Source organism: Odocoileus virginianus, chromosome 11 (genome assembly GCF_023699985.2).
Source record: "Odocoileus virginianus isolate 20LAN1187 ecotype Illinois chromosome 11, Ovbor_1.2, whole genome shotgun sequence".
Taxonomy (NCBI): domain Eukaryota; kingdom Metazoa; phylum Chordata; class Mammalia; order Artiodactyla; family Cervidae; genus Odocoileus; species Odocoileus virginianus.
Window position 1 is genome coordinate 37,236,756 of NC_069684.1, and position 17,677 is coordinate 37,254,432.

At 49.7% G+C, this 17,677-nt stretch overlaps 1 protein-coding gene across 8 annotated transcripts; it reads left to right on the forward strand.

Annotated features, from left to right (window-relative positions):
* Positions 1–756: 756 nt before the first annotated feature.
* FBXO6 (F-box protein 6) lies at positions 757–17,664 on the forward strand. Of its 8 annotated transcripts, none has more exons than XM_020892668.2 (8): positions 757–1,037; positions 3,129–3,768; positions 9,437–9,670; positions 13,052–13,346; positions 15,213–15,339; positions 15,858–15,953; positions 16,889–17,024; positions 17,245–17,664. In XM_020892668.2, exons 4-8 carry the CDS (start codon positions 13,082–13,084, stop codon positions 17,416–17,418), a joined length of 798 nt encoding a protein of 265 aa, XP_020748327.2. In that variant the 5' UTR covers positions 757–1,037; positions 3,129–3,768; positions 9,437–9,670; positions 13,052–13,081; the 3' UTR covers positions 17,419–17,664. The 8 variants fall into 8 exon arrangements, with proteins under 8 accessions (XP_020748327.2, XP_020748626.2, XP_070330390.1 ...); XM_020892967.2 differs by having other exon boundaries at positions 3,639–3,768; XM_020892893.2 differs by lacking the exon at positions 757–1,037 and adding an exon at positions 1,077–1,242 and having other exon boundaries at positions 3,639–3,768.
* The last annotated feature ends 13 nt before the right edge of the window (positions 17,665–17,677 follow it).

Below are 17,677 nucleotides of genomic sequence, written 5' to 3' on the forward strand. Positions count from 1 at the left end.
ACTGAGTGACTTTCACTTTCAAGTATTTATAAGGGTGCCTGGCACACAGTAGGTGCCCAATAAGTACTGTTAAGTTGCATTATCTTCACTTAACAGTTAGCTAGAACCACAACCCACTTAACTGTACGGCAAGTCAGCAAAGGACACTCTGTCTTGGAGGAGACGCAGCCCGGAGTTAACAGCCTGGCCAGGGTCTCGCACCCCTGGGCAGCGCACAGCCTTTATGACCCTTTGTGATTACCTGAAGTGTTGTTCTTCAGTTGCTCGGTCATGTCCGACTCCTTTGAGACCCTATGGACTGCAGCCCCTAGGCGCCACTGTCCATGGTATTTCCCAGGCAAGAATACTGGAGTGGGTTGCCATGCCCTCCTTCAGGGGATCTTCCCAACCCAGGGATCTAACCCGGGTCTCCTGCTTGGCAGGAGGATTCTTTACCACTGAGCCACCTGGGAAGCCCCTGAAGTAGGTGCTTGCTAATTATTTATTGAATAGAGAAAGTGAAAGTCGCTCAGTCGTGTCCGACTCTTTGCGACCCCATGGACTATACAGTCCATGGAATTCTCTAGACCAGAATACTGGAGTGGCCAGCCTTTCCTTTCTCCAGGGGATCTTCCCAACCCAGGGATCAAACTCAGGTCTCCTGCATTACAGGCGGATTCTTTATCAGCTGAGCCACAAGAGAAGCCCTAAATAGGGGAAGGAATTAACTTAATCCTAACAAAAAAACACAGAGCGGATTTTACCTTTGAGTTAATTGAGGGCTGCCCGAGAGATGGTAGGAGCCAAGCGCAAGGCCAGAGTTTCAGCAGTCTCCCTCCAGACCCACTTCGCTCCGGGGGTCCAGGGATCCCGGGTAGATGTCTAAGGAGTGGCCCCAGAGGGGAGGAGCTGGATCAGGAGGCGGCTCCGGCTTCCCCGGAAGGAGAGAAGGTTGGCCCCCGCCGCTGAGCCGCCCGCCGCCTAGAAGGGAACGCTTGAGGTCTGGAGCTCCCCCGACGCGGCCCCGGCCCTGAGAACCCCAGAATCCCTGGCACACGGTGGGTGAAGGGGTTCGGGCGTTGAGTTGGCTAGGTCTCAGGAGCGGCCCAGAGGGACGCGGCCGGAGCGCGGCGCGTGACGCAGGCGCGGGGCGGGGCGAGAGCGCGCGGCGCCTAAGAGGCCGCAGGTTCCAGGCCGATCCTCAGCTCCGGTCCCGCGGAGCACGCCGCCCCGCGACCAGGTCTCAGCCCAGCCGGGGGACGGGTAGGGGGGCGACAGGCGTGGGAGGGGGCTTGGATGTCAGGCACTGCGGGTCTCCGGGTCTCCCAACGTTGACCGAGCCCGAGGACACCGTCACTAGCGGGCCGGCACCCACGGCAGGCGGAGAGGGACGGAGGGAGCCGCTTCCGGGCGTGGTAGGGGCGTGGCGGGGGCGGAGCCCATCGCCGGGGTCTAGTCGCCGCGGCGCGGAATCCCTCGCCTCCGGGCCTGGCTGTCCCGGAGCATCCTCGGCTTCCGGGGCCACTCCCGCCTCACCTCCAGACCAGCGCCCTGGCTAGGAGACAGTCTAGGGACTCCGGGCATCGTCACTCCCGCGGGGCCTGGGAGGGAGCCAAACTTACCCAAGCCTCAGCTTTCGCTTTCGAAAATGGGCTTAGTAACAGGGTCTCAAGGGGTTCTTAGGAGAGTCTATGGAGAAAAGGCTAGTGCGTGGCTTCTGGACTGGTACGCAGGAAGCCCAGTAGGTGCGAGAGGCTGCTTCGTAGCGCTGATGTAGACGTTTCCACTTAAGAGTGCCCCAGGATGACCTTCACCCACGCACCCCCCCCCCACCCCCCACCCCGCTACCCTCTCTGCAGTCAGGCTTTGGGGATGGGGTCCAGTAATAACGTGGGTTGCCATGCCCTACCTCAGGGGATCTTCTCCACCCAGGGATCGAACCCGCGTCTTTTATGTGTCCTGCTTTGGCAGGCAGGTTCTTTACCGCTAGTGCCACCGGATGTTAGTCGCTCAGTCATGTCCAACTCTGCAACCCCACGGACTTTAGCCCACCAATCTCCTCTGTTCATGGGATTCTCCAGGCAAGAATACTAGAGTGGGTTGCCATTTCCTTCTTCAGGTATCTTCCCGACCCAGGAATGGAACCTGGGTCTCCTGCATTGCAGGCAGATTCTTCACTGAGCCACCTGGGAAGCCCAGTAACATGGGACCAGACTTTGGACCACAGGTTAAGACACCTCTAACTTGGAGATCCAACCAGGCCATCTTAAAGGAGATCAGTCCTGGGTGTTCATTGGAAGGACTGATGTTGAAGCTGAAACTCCAATACTTTGGCCACCTGATGCGAAGAGCTGACTCATTTGAAAAGACCCTGATGCTGGGAAAGATTGAGGGTGGGAAGAGAAGGGGACGACAGAGGATGAGATGGTTGGATGGCATCACCAACTCAGTGGACATGAGTTTGGATAAACTCTGGGAGTTGGTGATGGACAGGGAGGCCTGGCGTGCTGCAGTTCATGGGGTCTCAAAGAGTCAGACACGACTGAGAGACTACACTTTCGCTTTTCACTTTCATGCACTCGAGGAGGAAATGGCAACCCACTCCAGTGTTCTTGCCCGGAGAATCCCAGGGATGGAGGAGCCTGGTAGGCTGCTGTCTATGGGGTCGCACAGAGTCAGACACGACTGACACAACTTAGCAGCAGCAGCAGCAGCAGCCCAAGGGACCAGGGGACTGTAGGAGCCAGGCTTGAGGCCAGAGTTTCAACAGTCTTTGTCCAGGCGGGGGCCCACCTCCCTCCCTGCATCCAGGAAACCAGGGTAGAGGTCTAGGGAGTGGCCCCGCAGGCCAGGGGCTAGGTCAGGAGGACTCTGGCTTCCCAGAGGGAGGAGGAAGCAGAGAGAAGGTGAGTCCTTGCAGGAGCTAACAAGTACCTTGTGGTGGTGGTGGTTTAGTCACTAAGTTACGGCCACCTCTTTGCGACCCCATGGACTGTAGCCCACCAGGCTCCTGTCCATGGGATTTACCAAGCAAGAATCCTGGAGCAGGTTGCCATTTCCTACTCCAGGGTATCTTCTTGACCCGGGGACAAGTACCTTATTTGTTTATCTATTTCTCTAGTAATGGTAAAATGCTTCTCCCTGGGCAGGTGCCAGTGTGCCCACCCTCATTTTTTTTATGAGATGAATGTGTTGAGAAGACTGTGCACTGTGTGAAAATTAATAAAGGGAAACTGATAGTACAATCCCAGCATCAAGAGGCATACTGGGAATTTCTGGCAGAAAGTGACAACACTACTGCAAACAGGAGGCAAAAAAGAACTTATCCTAGTGAAAGTGACAATACTACTGCAAACAGAAAGCAAAAAGGATCTTCTCCTCCTTTGGCAACAGCTCAGCCAATGAGAGACTAACAACTCAACCAATGAAAAGCCATTATGCTTCCAACGCCTAGTGTCTTCCAGTTAATTTTTTTGCTTATAATAGCCCACCCAACTTTCCCTTCTCCTCTATGAAAAGAGTCCCTTCTTTACTGAGCAGGACTTGTTAAGTGGTTTGGTGAAGTTGCATAGCCTGAATTGCAGTTCTTTGCTGCTCCAAAATAAACCGGTTTTGCTAGTAAAAAAGCGACCATTTTACTGTTTTAACTTTACACGGAGGTTTCCACGGAGGTTTCACGGAGATCCAGAGAAGACCTTCTAACAACTCCAAGGCTGCTGAGCAAACAAGTGCCGCAACTCATAGAATCCACTGGGCTCATTACTTTCTTGCCATCCTGGCAGTTTGAGGGTAAGTTTTTCTCCTGGATCCGAGCTCCGCTCTTTCTGCGTTTTGAAGCTCTCCAGGCTTTATTTGGGGGCTTCCCTAGTAGTTTCAGATGGTAAAGCATCCGCCTGCAATGCAGGAGACCCAGGTTCGATCCGTGGGTCAGGAAGACCCCCTGGAGAAGAAAATGGCAACCCACTCCAGTATTCCTGCCTGGAAAATCCCATGGACAGAGGAGTGTGGTGGGCTACAGTCCATGGGGTAGCAGAGTCAGACACAACTGAGCAACTAACATACAGGCTTTATTTGGAATCAATTTGAAGGCGCCATCATTTTTTATTAAGGCCTTGTTTGTCTGTGAGTACTTGGTTAGCTCTTAGGCCTCACTCCATGTTGAAATAAGACTGTTCCTAGTGGAACTGTGCTAGCTTCCAGCCCGACTACTTTTGGAACCAGGCTTTTCCTATTGAAACTGTGCTGATATTTGGCCTGGGGACTGTTTAAGAATGATTCTTTTGCTCCAGAAAAAAAGCCCTGAAAAATAGGATCCTGGTTATATAAAAATGTTTTGAGGGTGCTTCCCTTTTCAGGGATCCAAGGCAATTTTATGTTAAAAAAAAAAAAAAAAGTCTGCTGTCTCTCCTTATAAGCATTTTAAACTAAATGGACCAACCGAAACAGATGTAATTTAGAACATCAGTGACCAATGTAGGAAACTTTTGAACCCCCCAAATTTACTTTCTTAAAATTGTTCAAAGTAACCGAAGCAAACATTAAAGACAAAACAGTTTCTGAGGTCTTCATCTACCCCCTCTTCTTTGTCTGTGGATGCTGGCTTCCTGATGCTCCCTCACTCTGAACCTATTGGAACATGCTCCTTAAAGTTAATCTTCTGAGGATTGAAATAAATCCCAGATTACCTATGTTCCCTGGACCAATTATGAGCCATAGTTAAAGCGTTTCCTAAAATAACTGAGGATTCCCCCATAGGTTTGCTGGAGATTTTAATACAGTTTTTCAAACCTGCAAGTCTGGTTTCTCAGATTTATATCAGTCCACGTGCTTGTTGGTAAGTGTCAAGTAAACACTGGATGTTCCCCATGGGAACATTCTGGAAGGGTTTTAGTAGAGCAAACCCCTACCTTTTGGCAAGAGGCTATAATACTCATTGAAAACCTCCACTGAGCAATGACAGTAGCTTTTCCTAAGCCTGTTGATTGGAACAAAATGCAGCCTTACACACAAAAATCTGATGATGATTCTGTTCATGATTAGTCTAATTGACCTAAGGTTAATTTTTTTAAATATATGTATTTTATTGACGTATAGTTGACTTACAATGTTTCAGGTGCACAACAAGGTGGTTCAGTTATACAAATACACTTATATTATTTTTGAAATTATTTTCCATCATGTGTTGTTACAAGATATTGACTATAGTTCACTATGCTATACAGTAAACCTTTGTTGCTTATTGCATATCTATTTTTTAATTAAAAATCTAGCATTCTATTCATACTAAGTCAAACAAGTGAAATCAAAATGTCATAAATTTTTTAGTTAGGCAAAAATTCATGTTTTCTAAAATATATATATTATTCATATTTGTATATGTATACAAAAGGTCTTCTACTACACTTGATAAAGGCTTGAGAAAGAACGTCAAAAAAAAAAGAGTTGGAGAACATAAACTGAAATGGGAACACTGAATATGAAATAGAAAAAGTGAAACAAACTAGATAAAAGTAAAAGATCATCATATGCCCAGTTGTTTTTAAACAATGACTGCTCATTAGAAGCATTTCTGGTGCTCTGGAGGAAAAAAGCAATCCCTGAGCATTTGTATGATTTCAGGTTATTTTTAAAGAAATATTCAACTTCCTTCAGATGTTGAGTCCCCTTGGGTAACCGTTACTTCTATGTTTATTAATGGACTGAACTGGGACCTTTTTCTTTTAGTTAAAAGCATGAGGATGGAATCGGAAACTGTGTCCACTCTTAGATTCATTTGGTCAGCTTACTTGCTCCCTAAATGAGCCACCAGAAAGAAAGACCTCTAAAATTCTTAATCTTCAGCTCCAGCAAGTGTAGGTCCCTAAACAGATCCAAAACCTTCTAGTTTCTGGTATTGCAGAGAATCAAGGTATCAGAAAAAAGATTTTTACCAATTTAAGCATTTCAGGGGTTTTCAATCTTCTCATCAAGTCTCTCATCAGCCTTTCCAGTGTCCTCCTAATGCCCAGGGAAAGGGCTCCGAGAACTGCAGGGGCTCTTCCCAATCCTCCCTGTTCATTAGCTCCAAGAAACATCTTTCCAGATTAGGAAGGAATTTCTGTCCTTACTGAGAGCAGAGCCACACTCTTGGTGCTCAGCCCCACTGCAGAGAACTAATACAGTTCAGATAGGGGGTCTCTAATAACCCTCAACAGGCTCCTGTCTCCGAGCCTTTTCCCTTTTGTTTGGGCCTTTTGAGAGATACACACCCGTTCTCTTAGCTCCTCCAACTCCATTCATTATTAGGTTAAGGCTTCTTGGAAGAGTATTATACCAGAATTCCTTCCTCCCAAAAAGAAATAATTCTAGAATTTAACAATAGCCATCAAAATAGCCAGTGCCAGGTAAATAAAAAGACCTTTTGACATCTTTTACTTGTTCTGTGTCTGACACTATGTAGGCTGATTCTGGAAATACCAATTGTTTGTCCCTGATGAATCAACTACCACCCTCCTTAAGGGCCAGATCGCAAACTGATACTGGCAAAATTCACAGTGTACCTCCCATTAAGATTCAAATAGATTGCTCTAAACTCTCTCCAGAATTAATCAATAGTCTATAAGTAAAAAAGCCCTTCAAGGTGTAAAGCCCATAATAGAAGATTTCAAGGCTCATGGTCTCATTATCCATTGCAATAATCCCTGTAATTCCTCTATTTTACCCAAGGGGTAAAACCCAGGTGCTGAAGATGGTTTGTCCAGGACCTCTAAGCATCAAACACTGTTATCTCTCAACACCCAGCTGTTCCTAACCCCTACATGCTACTGACATCTGTTCCCTGTGGAAGCAAGTTTTTCACTGCGACTGATCTATGCAGTGTATTTTTCAGTACTCCAGTTGATCAAATTAACCAATAATCTTTTTGCCTTCACCTGGAATGGACAACAATACACCTGTACAGTGATGCCCCAGGATTTCACAAAAAGTCCTTACTTTTCACTTATCTTGAAAGCTGATTTAGATGATATAAAGTTTTCTACAGATTTTGCTTTGTTAAAATACATAGATGACTTGCTCTTGTGCTCTCCGTCTCAAACTTCCTCACAGGAAGACAGCATCCACCTGCTAAAGCTTTGAGACATAAAGTCTCCAAAGAAAAACTGCACTTTGCTCAAACTCAGCTTTGATATCTAGAGCACGTGATCTTAGAACAGGGACTATGTTTGGATCCAGATAGGCTCCATAACGGGCTTCCCAGGTGGCATTGGTGGTAAAGAACCCACCTGCCAATGCAGGAGATGGAAGAGACGCGAAGTTCAACCCCTGAGTTGGGAAGGTCCCCTGGAGGAGGGCATGGCAACCCACTCCAGTATTCTTCCCATGGACAGAGGAGCCTGGCAGGCTACAGCCCGTAAGATTGCAAAGAGTTGGATAAGACTGAAGCAACTTAACACACTCGCACAACAGGCTCCATGACATCCTGAACTTCCCCAGATCAAAAACTAAGCACCAGTTATGAGGCTTTCCCAGCCCTCTAGTTACTGTTGAAATCAGACTCCAAATTTCTCTCTATGGCTCAGCCCTTACGTGATTTATTAAAAACTGGTAAAGTTGATTCCGTTAATTGGAGAGGTCAAGATGATACAGCTTTGAAGACTTAAAGAAAATCTTAATGAGACCACCTGCCCTTGAACATCCTAATCACCAGCTTCCCTTTTTCCTCTTTGCATATGAGAAGGCAGGGACTGTCCTCAGAGCACTCACCCAAAAACATGGGGACCATCATCAACCTGCAGGGTTTTGTAGCCAACAGCTGGACCCTGTGGTGCAGGAATACCTCCCCGCCTCCACCCATGCCTCAGCCATTCCTGCCACTGCCCTCTGGTTAAGGCCACTGAAGAGATAACCATGGGATCCCATTCAACCACATTTGTACCCCAGGTAGTGGAAGCCCTCCAGAATTCTCATCCACTCAACAGTTTTCAGTCAGTTGTCTCATCTCATATGAAATCCTTTTGCTTACTGCTCCCCACATAACCCTTTCACATTTACTAATTTCAGCCCAGCTGCTCTTCTTCCCTTCTTCACGAAACCCCTCAGCAGTGCCTGACCCTCACAGGTCACTCTTTGATTTAGAGGAGATGCCTCTAACCAATGCAGATTTTTCATGGTTTACTGATGGTCCTTATTTAAAGGAAGAAAACGGTAAATACTGTGCTGTGTATGCTATTATAACTCCTTTTGATATTGTTGAAGTGACACCTTTGTTCTTTGTTCACTGGCTAAATCCTGTCCGACTCTTTGCCACCCCATGGACTGCAGCATGCCAGGCTTCCCTGTCCTTCACTGTCTCCCGGAGTTTGCTCAAACACATGTCCACTGAGTCGGTGATCCCATCCAACCATCTCATCCTCTGTCGCCCTCTTTTCCTCCTGTCCCCAATCTTTCTCAGCAACAGGGTCTTTGCATTAGGTGGCCAAAGTATTGGAGCTTCAGCATTAGTCCTTCCAGGGAATATTCAGGGTTGATTTCCTTTAGGATTGACTGGTTTGATCTCCTTGCAACATCTTTACCTATGGCTTAATTACCCTACAGACTAAATTATATGTTTCTCACCGAGGCTTTTAAGTTTAGCAAAGGCAAAACTGCTTATATTTATACTGAGAGTCAGTATGCCTTTGGAGCAGCCTATGACTTTGGGATAACATGCGATCCTCTGGACTGTAGCCTGCCAGGTTCTCCTGTCCTTAGGATTTTCCATGCAAGAATCCTGGAGTGGGTTGCCATTCCCTCCTCCAGGGGATCTTCCCAACCCAGGGATTAATCCTCCATCTCCTTATCTCCTGCATTGCAGACAAATTCTTTACCACTGAGTCACTACAGAAGTCCCCACAGCTGATAAAAAGAGATACATTTTAATATTGTGTGTGTTAGTCACTCAGTTGTGTCCGACTCTTTGTGACCCCACGAACTATAGCCCACTAGGCTCCTCTGTCCATGAGATTCTCCAAGCAAGAATACTGGAGTGGGTTGCCATTTCCTTCTCCAGGGGATCTTCCCGACCCAAGGATCGAATGCAGGTCTCCTGCATTGAAGGCAGATTCTTTACCATTTGAGCTAACCGAGGAGCTCAGAAAAACAAAAATCTATCTATATCAGCGACTGGAATACTGGAGTGGGTTGCCATGCCCTTCTTGAGGGGATCTTCCCAACCCAGGGATCAAACCCAGGTCTCCCGCACTGCAGGCAGTTTCTTTACCATCTGAGCCACCAGTATTCTTGGGAAGTCCAAGAATACTGGAGTGGGTAGCCTATCCCTTCTTCAGGGGATCTTCCCAACCCAGAAATTGAACCAGGGTCTCCTGCATTGCCTGCAGATTCTTTACCAGCTGAGCTACCATGAAGAAGATTGCTGTACCAGAGCATTGTTATTTTTAATGAAAGCAATTAAGCCTTTATTATAAAATCTTCTTCATAGTGTACTCTTGGGAGATGAAGACCTTAAGTATCACACCTTTCAACCTAGAGATTTCATCTATTGGAAAAGACACCTCAAGAAGGACTCTCTTCAGCCTCCCTGGAAAGGCCCCAGCTGCTGCTAACCTCCCCTTGTGCTGCCAAACTCCAGAGAACAGACTCTTGGATTCATGTAACACATCTAAAGAAAGCACCAGACCCTGACTGGACCTGCACACCATCTGGTGACCTGAAGGTAAAGATTTCCTGGAATTGAAGCAGATGACATCCAATGAGGCAGCTTGCCCCAGATGTCTAGACAAGGCCTGTTAGAAGGTTCAGTATTCACAGATGTGGCTGTCTTTCATCTAGACTATAAAACTGACCCTGGATTCTTAGCCAAATTCAGTCTCTGCATTTGCAGCTTACAATCTGTATCGCTGATGAAACATCTGATTCCAAAGAGTTTCTTTGGAGATAACAATACTGTCTAATTATTCCATGTTTATTCCTACACTGTATCATTCCAAAGTTCTTGTTAATTCCTTCAGTTTTGAGCATGACTTTACTTCCCATTTGGCACTCTTGGTAAAGAACTTGCCTGTCAATGCAGGAGACAAAAGAGATTCGGGTTCAATCCCTGGGTGGGGAGGATCCCCTGGAGGAGGGCAGGGCAACCCACTCTAGTATTCTTGCCAGGAGAATCCCATGGGCAGAGGAGCCTTGTGGGCTACAGTCCATAGGTTCACAAGAGTTGGACACAACTGAAGCGACTTAGCAACAAATTGCTGTATTCATTCTTTTAAGATACAGACTTTTAGATGGGAAATTCCTGAGAGATCTCCTCCTGCCCACCCTGCCTTGATACCTAAATGTGACCACAGTGGGTGTCCAATATGTGCACTTTCCCTCTGACATAGGACAAGACACTCAGGAAGGGTCCTTCCTGGCATCCAGGGGCAAAAGGTGATTGAACGCTAGTTAAAAAAACAAAAAACCCTGAGTCTTGATCAGGGATGCTCTTGGAGAAAGATCTTGATCCAAAGGGAGACATGTGAAAATTAATCAAGGGAAACCTTACTAAAATGGACTGGGGAGGACAGAAAGGGGAATACTTGACAGTCAATACACATCCCAACAGGAAGAATCAATACAGATCTCCAGCAGGAAGTAACACTACTAGCGCCAGCAGGAGGAGAATTTTTCTCCTTTCCTGACAACAGCTTAGCCAATGGGAGATTCTCACAACTCAGTCATTGAAAAGTCACCATATTTGGGACTCCCAGTTTCCTCCAGCAAGCTTTATAACTATCCCTCCCAATTTCCATATCTCTTCTGTAAAAGAATTCCCTCTCCTTTGCTTGGGCTTCCCTTGTGGCTCAGCTGGTGAAGAATCCACCTGCAATGCGGGAGATCTGGGTTCTGGGTTGGGACGGTGCCCTGGAGAAGGGAACAGCTATCCACTCCAGTATTCTGGCCTGGAGAATTCCATGAACTGTATAGTCCATGAGGTCACAGTCCGACACGACTGAGGGACTTTCACTTTCACTTTCTCCTTCTCCTTCTCCTTCCTTCAGAAGATTTACAGGTGGTTCACCCAAGTGGTATGTCCCAAATTGCAATTCTTTGCCAGTGTTAATGTTAGTCTCTCAGTTGTGTCAGACTCTTTGTGACTCCATGGACTGTAGCCCACCAGGCTCTGACCATGGACTATTCCAGGCAAGAATACTGGAGTAGGTTGCCATGCCCTCCTCCAGGGAATCTTCCCAACCAAGGGATCAAACTTGGGTCTCCCACATTGCAGGCAAATTGTTTACCATCCAAGCCACCAAGGAAGCAGTTCTTTGCCACTCCCAATTAAATCTCTTCTGCTGGTAAAATATCTGGCTGTTTTATTGTTTTAGGTTAACAACTGCTTTTTTGGCCAAAGTCACCATGGAAAATGAGAAATCTCCCCAGTGTCCCTACATGTGGGAGGAGACTCTTCCCTCCCCCACCCATAAGCAGATAAGGCCCTGAGTGATAGTGGGTACAGGCCCACCTCACCCCCCACCTGCTGAGGGAACCCCCTTAGACAGCTGGATAACCAGGATCCCCCCAGGCAAGGTTCAGGCCAAGGTGGTGACACCACTCTAATTTTCCCAAAACCCTGTGCAATTCAGGACTTCCCTTGGTGACTCATTGATAAAGAATCTGCAGTGCAGGAGATCTGGGTTCAATTCTTGGGTCGGAAAGATCCTCTGGAGAAGGAAATGGCTACCCACTCCAATATTCTTGCATGGAGAATCCCATGGACAGAAGAACCTGGTGGGCTACAGTCCACGGGGTCACAAGAGTCAGACATGACTAAGCAACTATGTTGCAAGATGCTGTGGAGCACTTCTCAACCAGCCTTGTGCTCAATGCTTTACTTGTACCAGCTCAGTCCTCCCAGCCCTTTTAAGGTCAGGACAGCTACTACCTGGGGCGGTGGGGGGGACTACCTTCCCGGGACAGGGAATCCTGGTGTGCTGCAATCCATGGGGTCACAAAGAGCTGGACATGACTTAGCAACTAGACAACAATCTTCCCAGATAGTCATTGCAGGCCACAGCTGAAACACAAGCAATCTTGCATCTTCACCCTCAATCTGCTTTTCAGTTTCTGGGCATTTAAGAGTAACCTGAAGTCTAAGCCAGAACTGTCGGGGGTGTGGGGGGTGGGGGGACCTCCTCTGGGGGACATTTTATCACATTCGTTTTCCAAGCTAAAGTGAACAATTTGGGGAGAAGAAGTTTGTTATCTCGGGGCTAGCCCATCACTTAAGTTGTGAGTTAGTCTGTGGATACGATAAAGATTTTTTGTTCTAACAGTGAATTCACAGCATTAAAATGATATCACTGCAAGCTTTTGCACAGCTTACAGACATCAGCATGGTCTTTGCAAAAATCTTATAGTTCACCAGGCCCACCAACTAAAAATTAAGCCATTAATTTTTAATGGGGGGATGGAGCCTCTTAAAAAATTAGTCCCTGAAGACTTTATCAATATTATTATTGCACTCTTTCAAACGTGCATAACGTGACCCCTTTATTGTGGAGGTCTACTGTATACTAGGGGCTTCCCTGGTAGCTCAGATAGAAAAGCATCTGCCTACAATGTGGGAGACCCGGGTTTGATCCCTGGGTCGGGAAGATCCCTGGAGAAGGAAATGGCAACCCACTCCAGTACTCTTGCCTGGAGAATCCCATGGACTGAGGATCCTGGTAGGCTACAGTCCATGGGGTCGCAAAGTGTCGGACACGACTGAGCGACTTCACTTCACTTCACTGTATACTAATGTGTGTACTCAGTCGCTCAGTCGTGTCCGACTCTTTGCAACCCCATAGACTGTACCCCAGCAGACTCCTCCATCCCCAGGATTTCCCAGGCAAGAATATTGGAGTGGGTTGCCATTTCCATCCCTGGGGGATCTTCCTGACCCAAAGCCATGTCTCCTGCATTTCCTGCATTGGCAGGTGGATTCTTTACCACTGAGCCACCTGGGAAGGCCACCATGTACTAGTAGGGGGCTCAGATGTTCCCTGGCCCGGGTCCCTGGGGATCTGTGGGGTCCACCTTCCTGGTCGGAGCTCATGACCACTGTTGCTTCCTACAGGCCTGTGTGTGCACCTCATCCCCCGCAGCCATGGCCCTGGTCAGCATCAACCAGCTGCCCGAGAACATCCTGCTGGAGGTGTTCACGCATGTGCCCGCCCGCCAGCTGCTGCGGAACTGCCGCCTGGTGTGCTGCCTCTGGCGCGACCTCATTGACCTCGTGTCCCTCTGGAAGCGCAAGTGCCTGCGGGAGGGCTATGTCACCGAGGACTGGGACCAGCCTGTGGCTGACTGGAAGGTCTTCTACTTTCTGTGCAGTCTCCGCAGGAACCTGCTGCGCAACCCGTGTGCTGAAGGTGAGCGGGGGCTGCCTCCCTCCCTTTCCTGAACCTCAGGACCTTTGCACTTGCTGTTCCCACACTACCTGGACTATTCCCTAACTGCCCCCCACCCCCCTGCCCCAAAACCTGTCACGCTTCCTTGGTCCTTCTCATCCATCAGATCTCAGTTCAGAGATATGCCCTGATCCTGCATCTGAAAACAGTGCCCCCCTCATGTCACATCACCCCATTTCCTTCCTTCATTGCACTGGTCATAACCTAGAATTACTCAGTTTCTTGGGTTTTTTTTTCTTTTCCTCTGCTACAAATTTCAAGTTCCTGGGGCCTGACAGATCTTGCCACTTGGCACCCCGTGTCCACATAGCAAGTGCTCAGGACACATTGGTTGAATGAATGAGCATATGCCCTGCCCCCCTTCTTATCTAGTTCAGTCTTTGCTATCTAAGGGCTATGTGCAAGCTGGCTCTGTGCCTGGTGAGTCATTAGCCTCCTGTCACCTCATGATACAGAGGAGGAAAATGAGGAATTTGAGAGGTGACTACAATCACATGGTTTGAGGCTCCAGTTTTGCCTATGTTCTCTTATATTTGCCAGGGTTTGTTTATTTTTTCTCCCTTCATTAGCACCTTCATTTCATATCCGGCATCATGCTTCCTGCTGGGATATAGCAGCAACTGATCAAGAGGCCTGGTCTGTACACTTAGAACCTTTTTCATGCTTGTTTTCTCTCTCTGTTCTCACAAGTGTCACGCAGGTTAGCCAAAGAAGGTAGGCTCCATTTTATAGGTGGGGAGTATGAGGCCCCCCAAGATGAGTGTCTTGCCCAAAGATCTAGAACTGCCCAGCTTCTGGAGTCTGGTCCTGACTACTAATAGCCAGGCCCCATATAGGCCCCACTCAGTCTCCTGACCTGCCCCAAATTCTGCTCAGAAGTTGCCCAGCAGGTCCAGGCCACCAGCTTGGCTCATCCAAACCTGCAGAGACAGCCACCCAGCCTTGCTCAGCTCTCCCTGTGGGCCTGCCCTGGGCAGTAGCCCAGCTCCTGGATTTCTGAATTCTTCTGGTTCTCTGCTGGGGAGCCCCCAGGGAACCTGGGGAATAGATGTGGGCTCCCAGTAGAGGGAACAAAGGAGTGACTTGGAAAAGCTCCCCTGGTGATTGTTCTGGAAAGCCTGGAGAGGAATCAACTTGTTTCGGGGGAGACAGAAAGGATAGCCTTATGCCTCCAAATCTACTCTGCCAACCTGGTGGGGAACCTGTCCACAAATACAGGGTTACTACACGGCACCAACCCAGAGGGTGCCCGGCCCCTCAGTCCTCCCTCCTGCCCAGGGCAGCAGGTTCCCACCGCCCACCAGCAGACCCCCTCGGATCTCAGTTACATAGCTGACCTCCCAGACGTCGACACTGGGGGGACTGCCAGAAAGTGGTCTGAGATGGGATGAACTCACACTAACCGTTCAGAAGAGAATTACCCTCATGGGCCCTGCATCATTCACTGGTTTGAGAACTGAAACTTGGGTATTTTCCAGAGCCCCCCCGGCAATATGGAAGTGAGGAAAGTTTGGTTTAGAATTTCTGCTTATACTTTTTCTTTTTTTTTTTTTTTGTCCCCAGCTTCACATTAGGAATTTAGTCAGTCAGAAAACAAAGTTGGAAAGTGGGAGGGGAGGGTCCTGGATCAGAGCTGATGCGATGGGCTCAGGTCAGAATGTGGAGCAGGGGGGGATGGGTCTTTGCAGAGTGGCTTCAAAGTGGCATGGGGGGCATGCCTTGAGATCTGAGCCTCCCCAACCCCCGCCCCGCCTCCCAAGATCAAGTGGAGGGGGCCAGGCTGAGCATTCACACAAGGGATCTCACTGGGGTTTCTGTTTTTCCTAGAGGATATGAGATCCTGGAAAATCGACTCCAACGGAGGGGACCAGTGGAAGGTGGAGAGCCTCCCTGGAGCACATGGCATAGACTTTCCTGACTCCAAAGTCAAGAAATACTTTGTCACGTCCTATGAGTAAGATAAACTGAGCCAAGAAGCTGTGTGGAGGGAGGAGGGTCCAGACACCTTCTGCCAAATCCAAAGGCCTAAGTGAGGGCCTGCCTATGAAGCTCCAGGGAGGGGGTTCCCAAAACCAGCTCACAGTCTACTGCTACCTAGAGCAGGAGTCAACTCAGTGGCCACGTTAAGAGGCAGCAGGGGTGGAGAGCAGTTAGAGGAGGCAGGGAGCCCATTTGAGTGGGGAGGCTAAGTCAGAGGCAGTACAGCCTGTCCCCAGTCTAGGGACCTGAGTTTACAGGTGCCCTCCTTAGGGTGCTGGGAGACTGGGCCTAAGGACTGGGATGGATGCAGCCCAACACAAGTGGGTCAGGCTCCCCGCATGTTCCCCACGGGGCTGCCAGGAAGCAGGAGCCAGAGTCCACAGCAGCAGTGACTGGCCCACAGTGATCGAGCGGGGACTCCTGGGCCCCTGAAACTACCCCGCTGGGTCCAGGCCATGCCTGCAAATGCATGCCTTTCCCTCTGCTCCCCAGCATGTGTCTCAAGTCCCAGCTGATAGACCTCAAAGCCGAGGGCTACTGGGAGGAGCTACTGGACAAGTTCCGGCCGGACATCGTGGTTAAGGACTGGTGAGTGGGCCCCCCCTCCCTGAGTCCCACACTCTGCAGCCCTCCCTCTTCTCTTCCTGAGATCCCCTGTAGGGAGTGCCCGCGAAACCCAGCAGTATCTTACGGCATGGGCTGCCCTCCTTCCTGCTGATAGAGCCAGCACTTACTCATTGAGCACCTGCCTCCCACTACCACCACCACCCTGCACCAGCAGATGTTAACCCCAGTTTACAGATGGGGAGACTAAGGCCTACAGATGCATTGTCACAAACAGGCACGGAAGCAAAAGATACCAGAACCTAGCCTCCTTGGACCTCACAGATACTCACATACCTCCTTGCCTGTCTGCCGCCCCTGCCCCTTTAACCGTTCATCCCACGACTCTATCCCAAGCTCCTACTCCATGCCCAGAGTAGGGTGGGCACAGGCTCTGCCCTGGCCTGGCTCAGGGCAGAAGCTGAGCCCCGGTGCCAGCCAGGCCCACCACTCTGAGGGCGGAGGGTGGGGTTTGAGGCATGCAGAGCTACGGAGGTTTCAGAAGGTGCAGTGGAACTGCCCAGAGGCTGAGTTCTGTGCCAGCCCCCATCACACAGGCCCTCCCTCCCAAACCTCCATGAAAATGTACAGGTGACACACATCTGACAGCCCAGGCCTTTATCTTTGTAAAGAGCCTGTCCCTTTTTAGATTGAAAAAAGCGTTATGTTGAAAAAAAAAAGATTACGTTGAAATCTCCAGTGGAACACCCAAGAAGGTTATTGCCCCTTTTCTCAGATGGGCTCATTGAGGTCCAGAGCAGTCTATACCCCCGGGCACATGGAGCACTGCAGCCACCTGGGCCTCATGGGCAGAGCAGGGCAATGAAACTCGGAGCCCCAATTTATGGGCCTGCTGCCTGCTTGCTTCCAGGGCCGCCTCTGTCTTGGGGTGCCCAGTCCTGAGCCCCGCCCTCCCACAGGTTCGCTGCCAGAGCAGACTGCGGCTGCACCTACCACATCCGAGTACAGCTGACCTCAGCCGACTACCTCGTCCTGGCCTCCTTCGAGCCCCCACCCGTGACCATCCACCAGTGGAATGATGCCAAGTGGACAGAGGTGAGGCCTCACCTGCTTGTCCCTCGCCACCTGCTTCTCCCAAGGCCAGGATGGCAGGAAATCGGGAGCAGCTGCAGGGCCTGGAATGCCCCAGTCCACTGCCTGGAGCTCCTGCCTTCTGGGCCGGAGGCTCTCTATTGCAGGACCTGGCTCTACCCTTCCCTTCTCCAGCTCAGCCCCTCTCCAGTCCTAGTGATTTCTCTCTCTCCCCTCCCCCCAGGTTTCCCACACCTTCTCGGATTACCCTCCAGGTGTCCGCCACATCCTCTTTCAGCATGGGGGCAAGGACACCCAGTTCTGGGCAGGCTGGTATGGGCCCCGCGTCACCAACAGCAGCGTCGTCATCAGCCACAGGGTGACCAGGAACCCGCCCCCCGCCATGGCGCAGCCCTAGACCTTGCAGAGGCCAGAGGAGGCACCCCACCTGCCCTCCGCACTCCATCTCCACAAGCCATCTGACTGTCCTCTGACAGCCATCCATCCGTCCTCTGCCTGGGCCAGTTGAGTGCCAAAGGTCCCCTGCAGGCAAGAGCTGAGCCTGTAGGGGGCAGCCCCCGCTCTGACCTGGGGCAAACCCAGCTTGTGAACTTACTGTCAGGTAGCTCGGACTTTTTTGTTGTAATAAATGTTTTCAGCAAAACTCGCCTGGGACT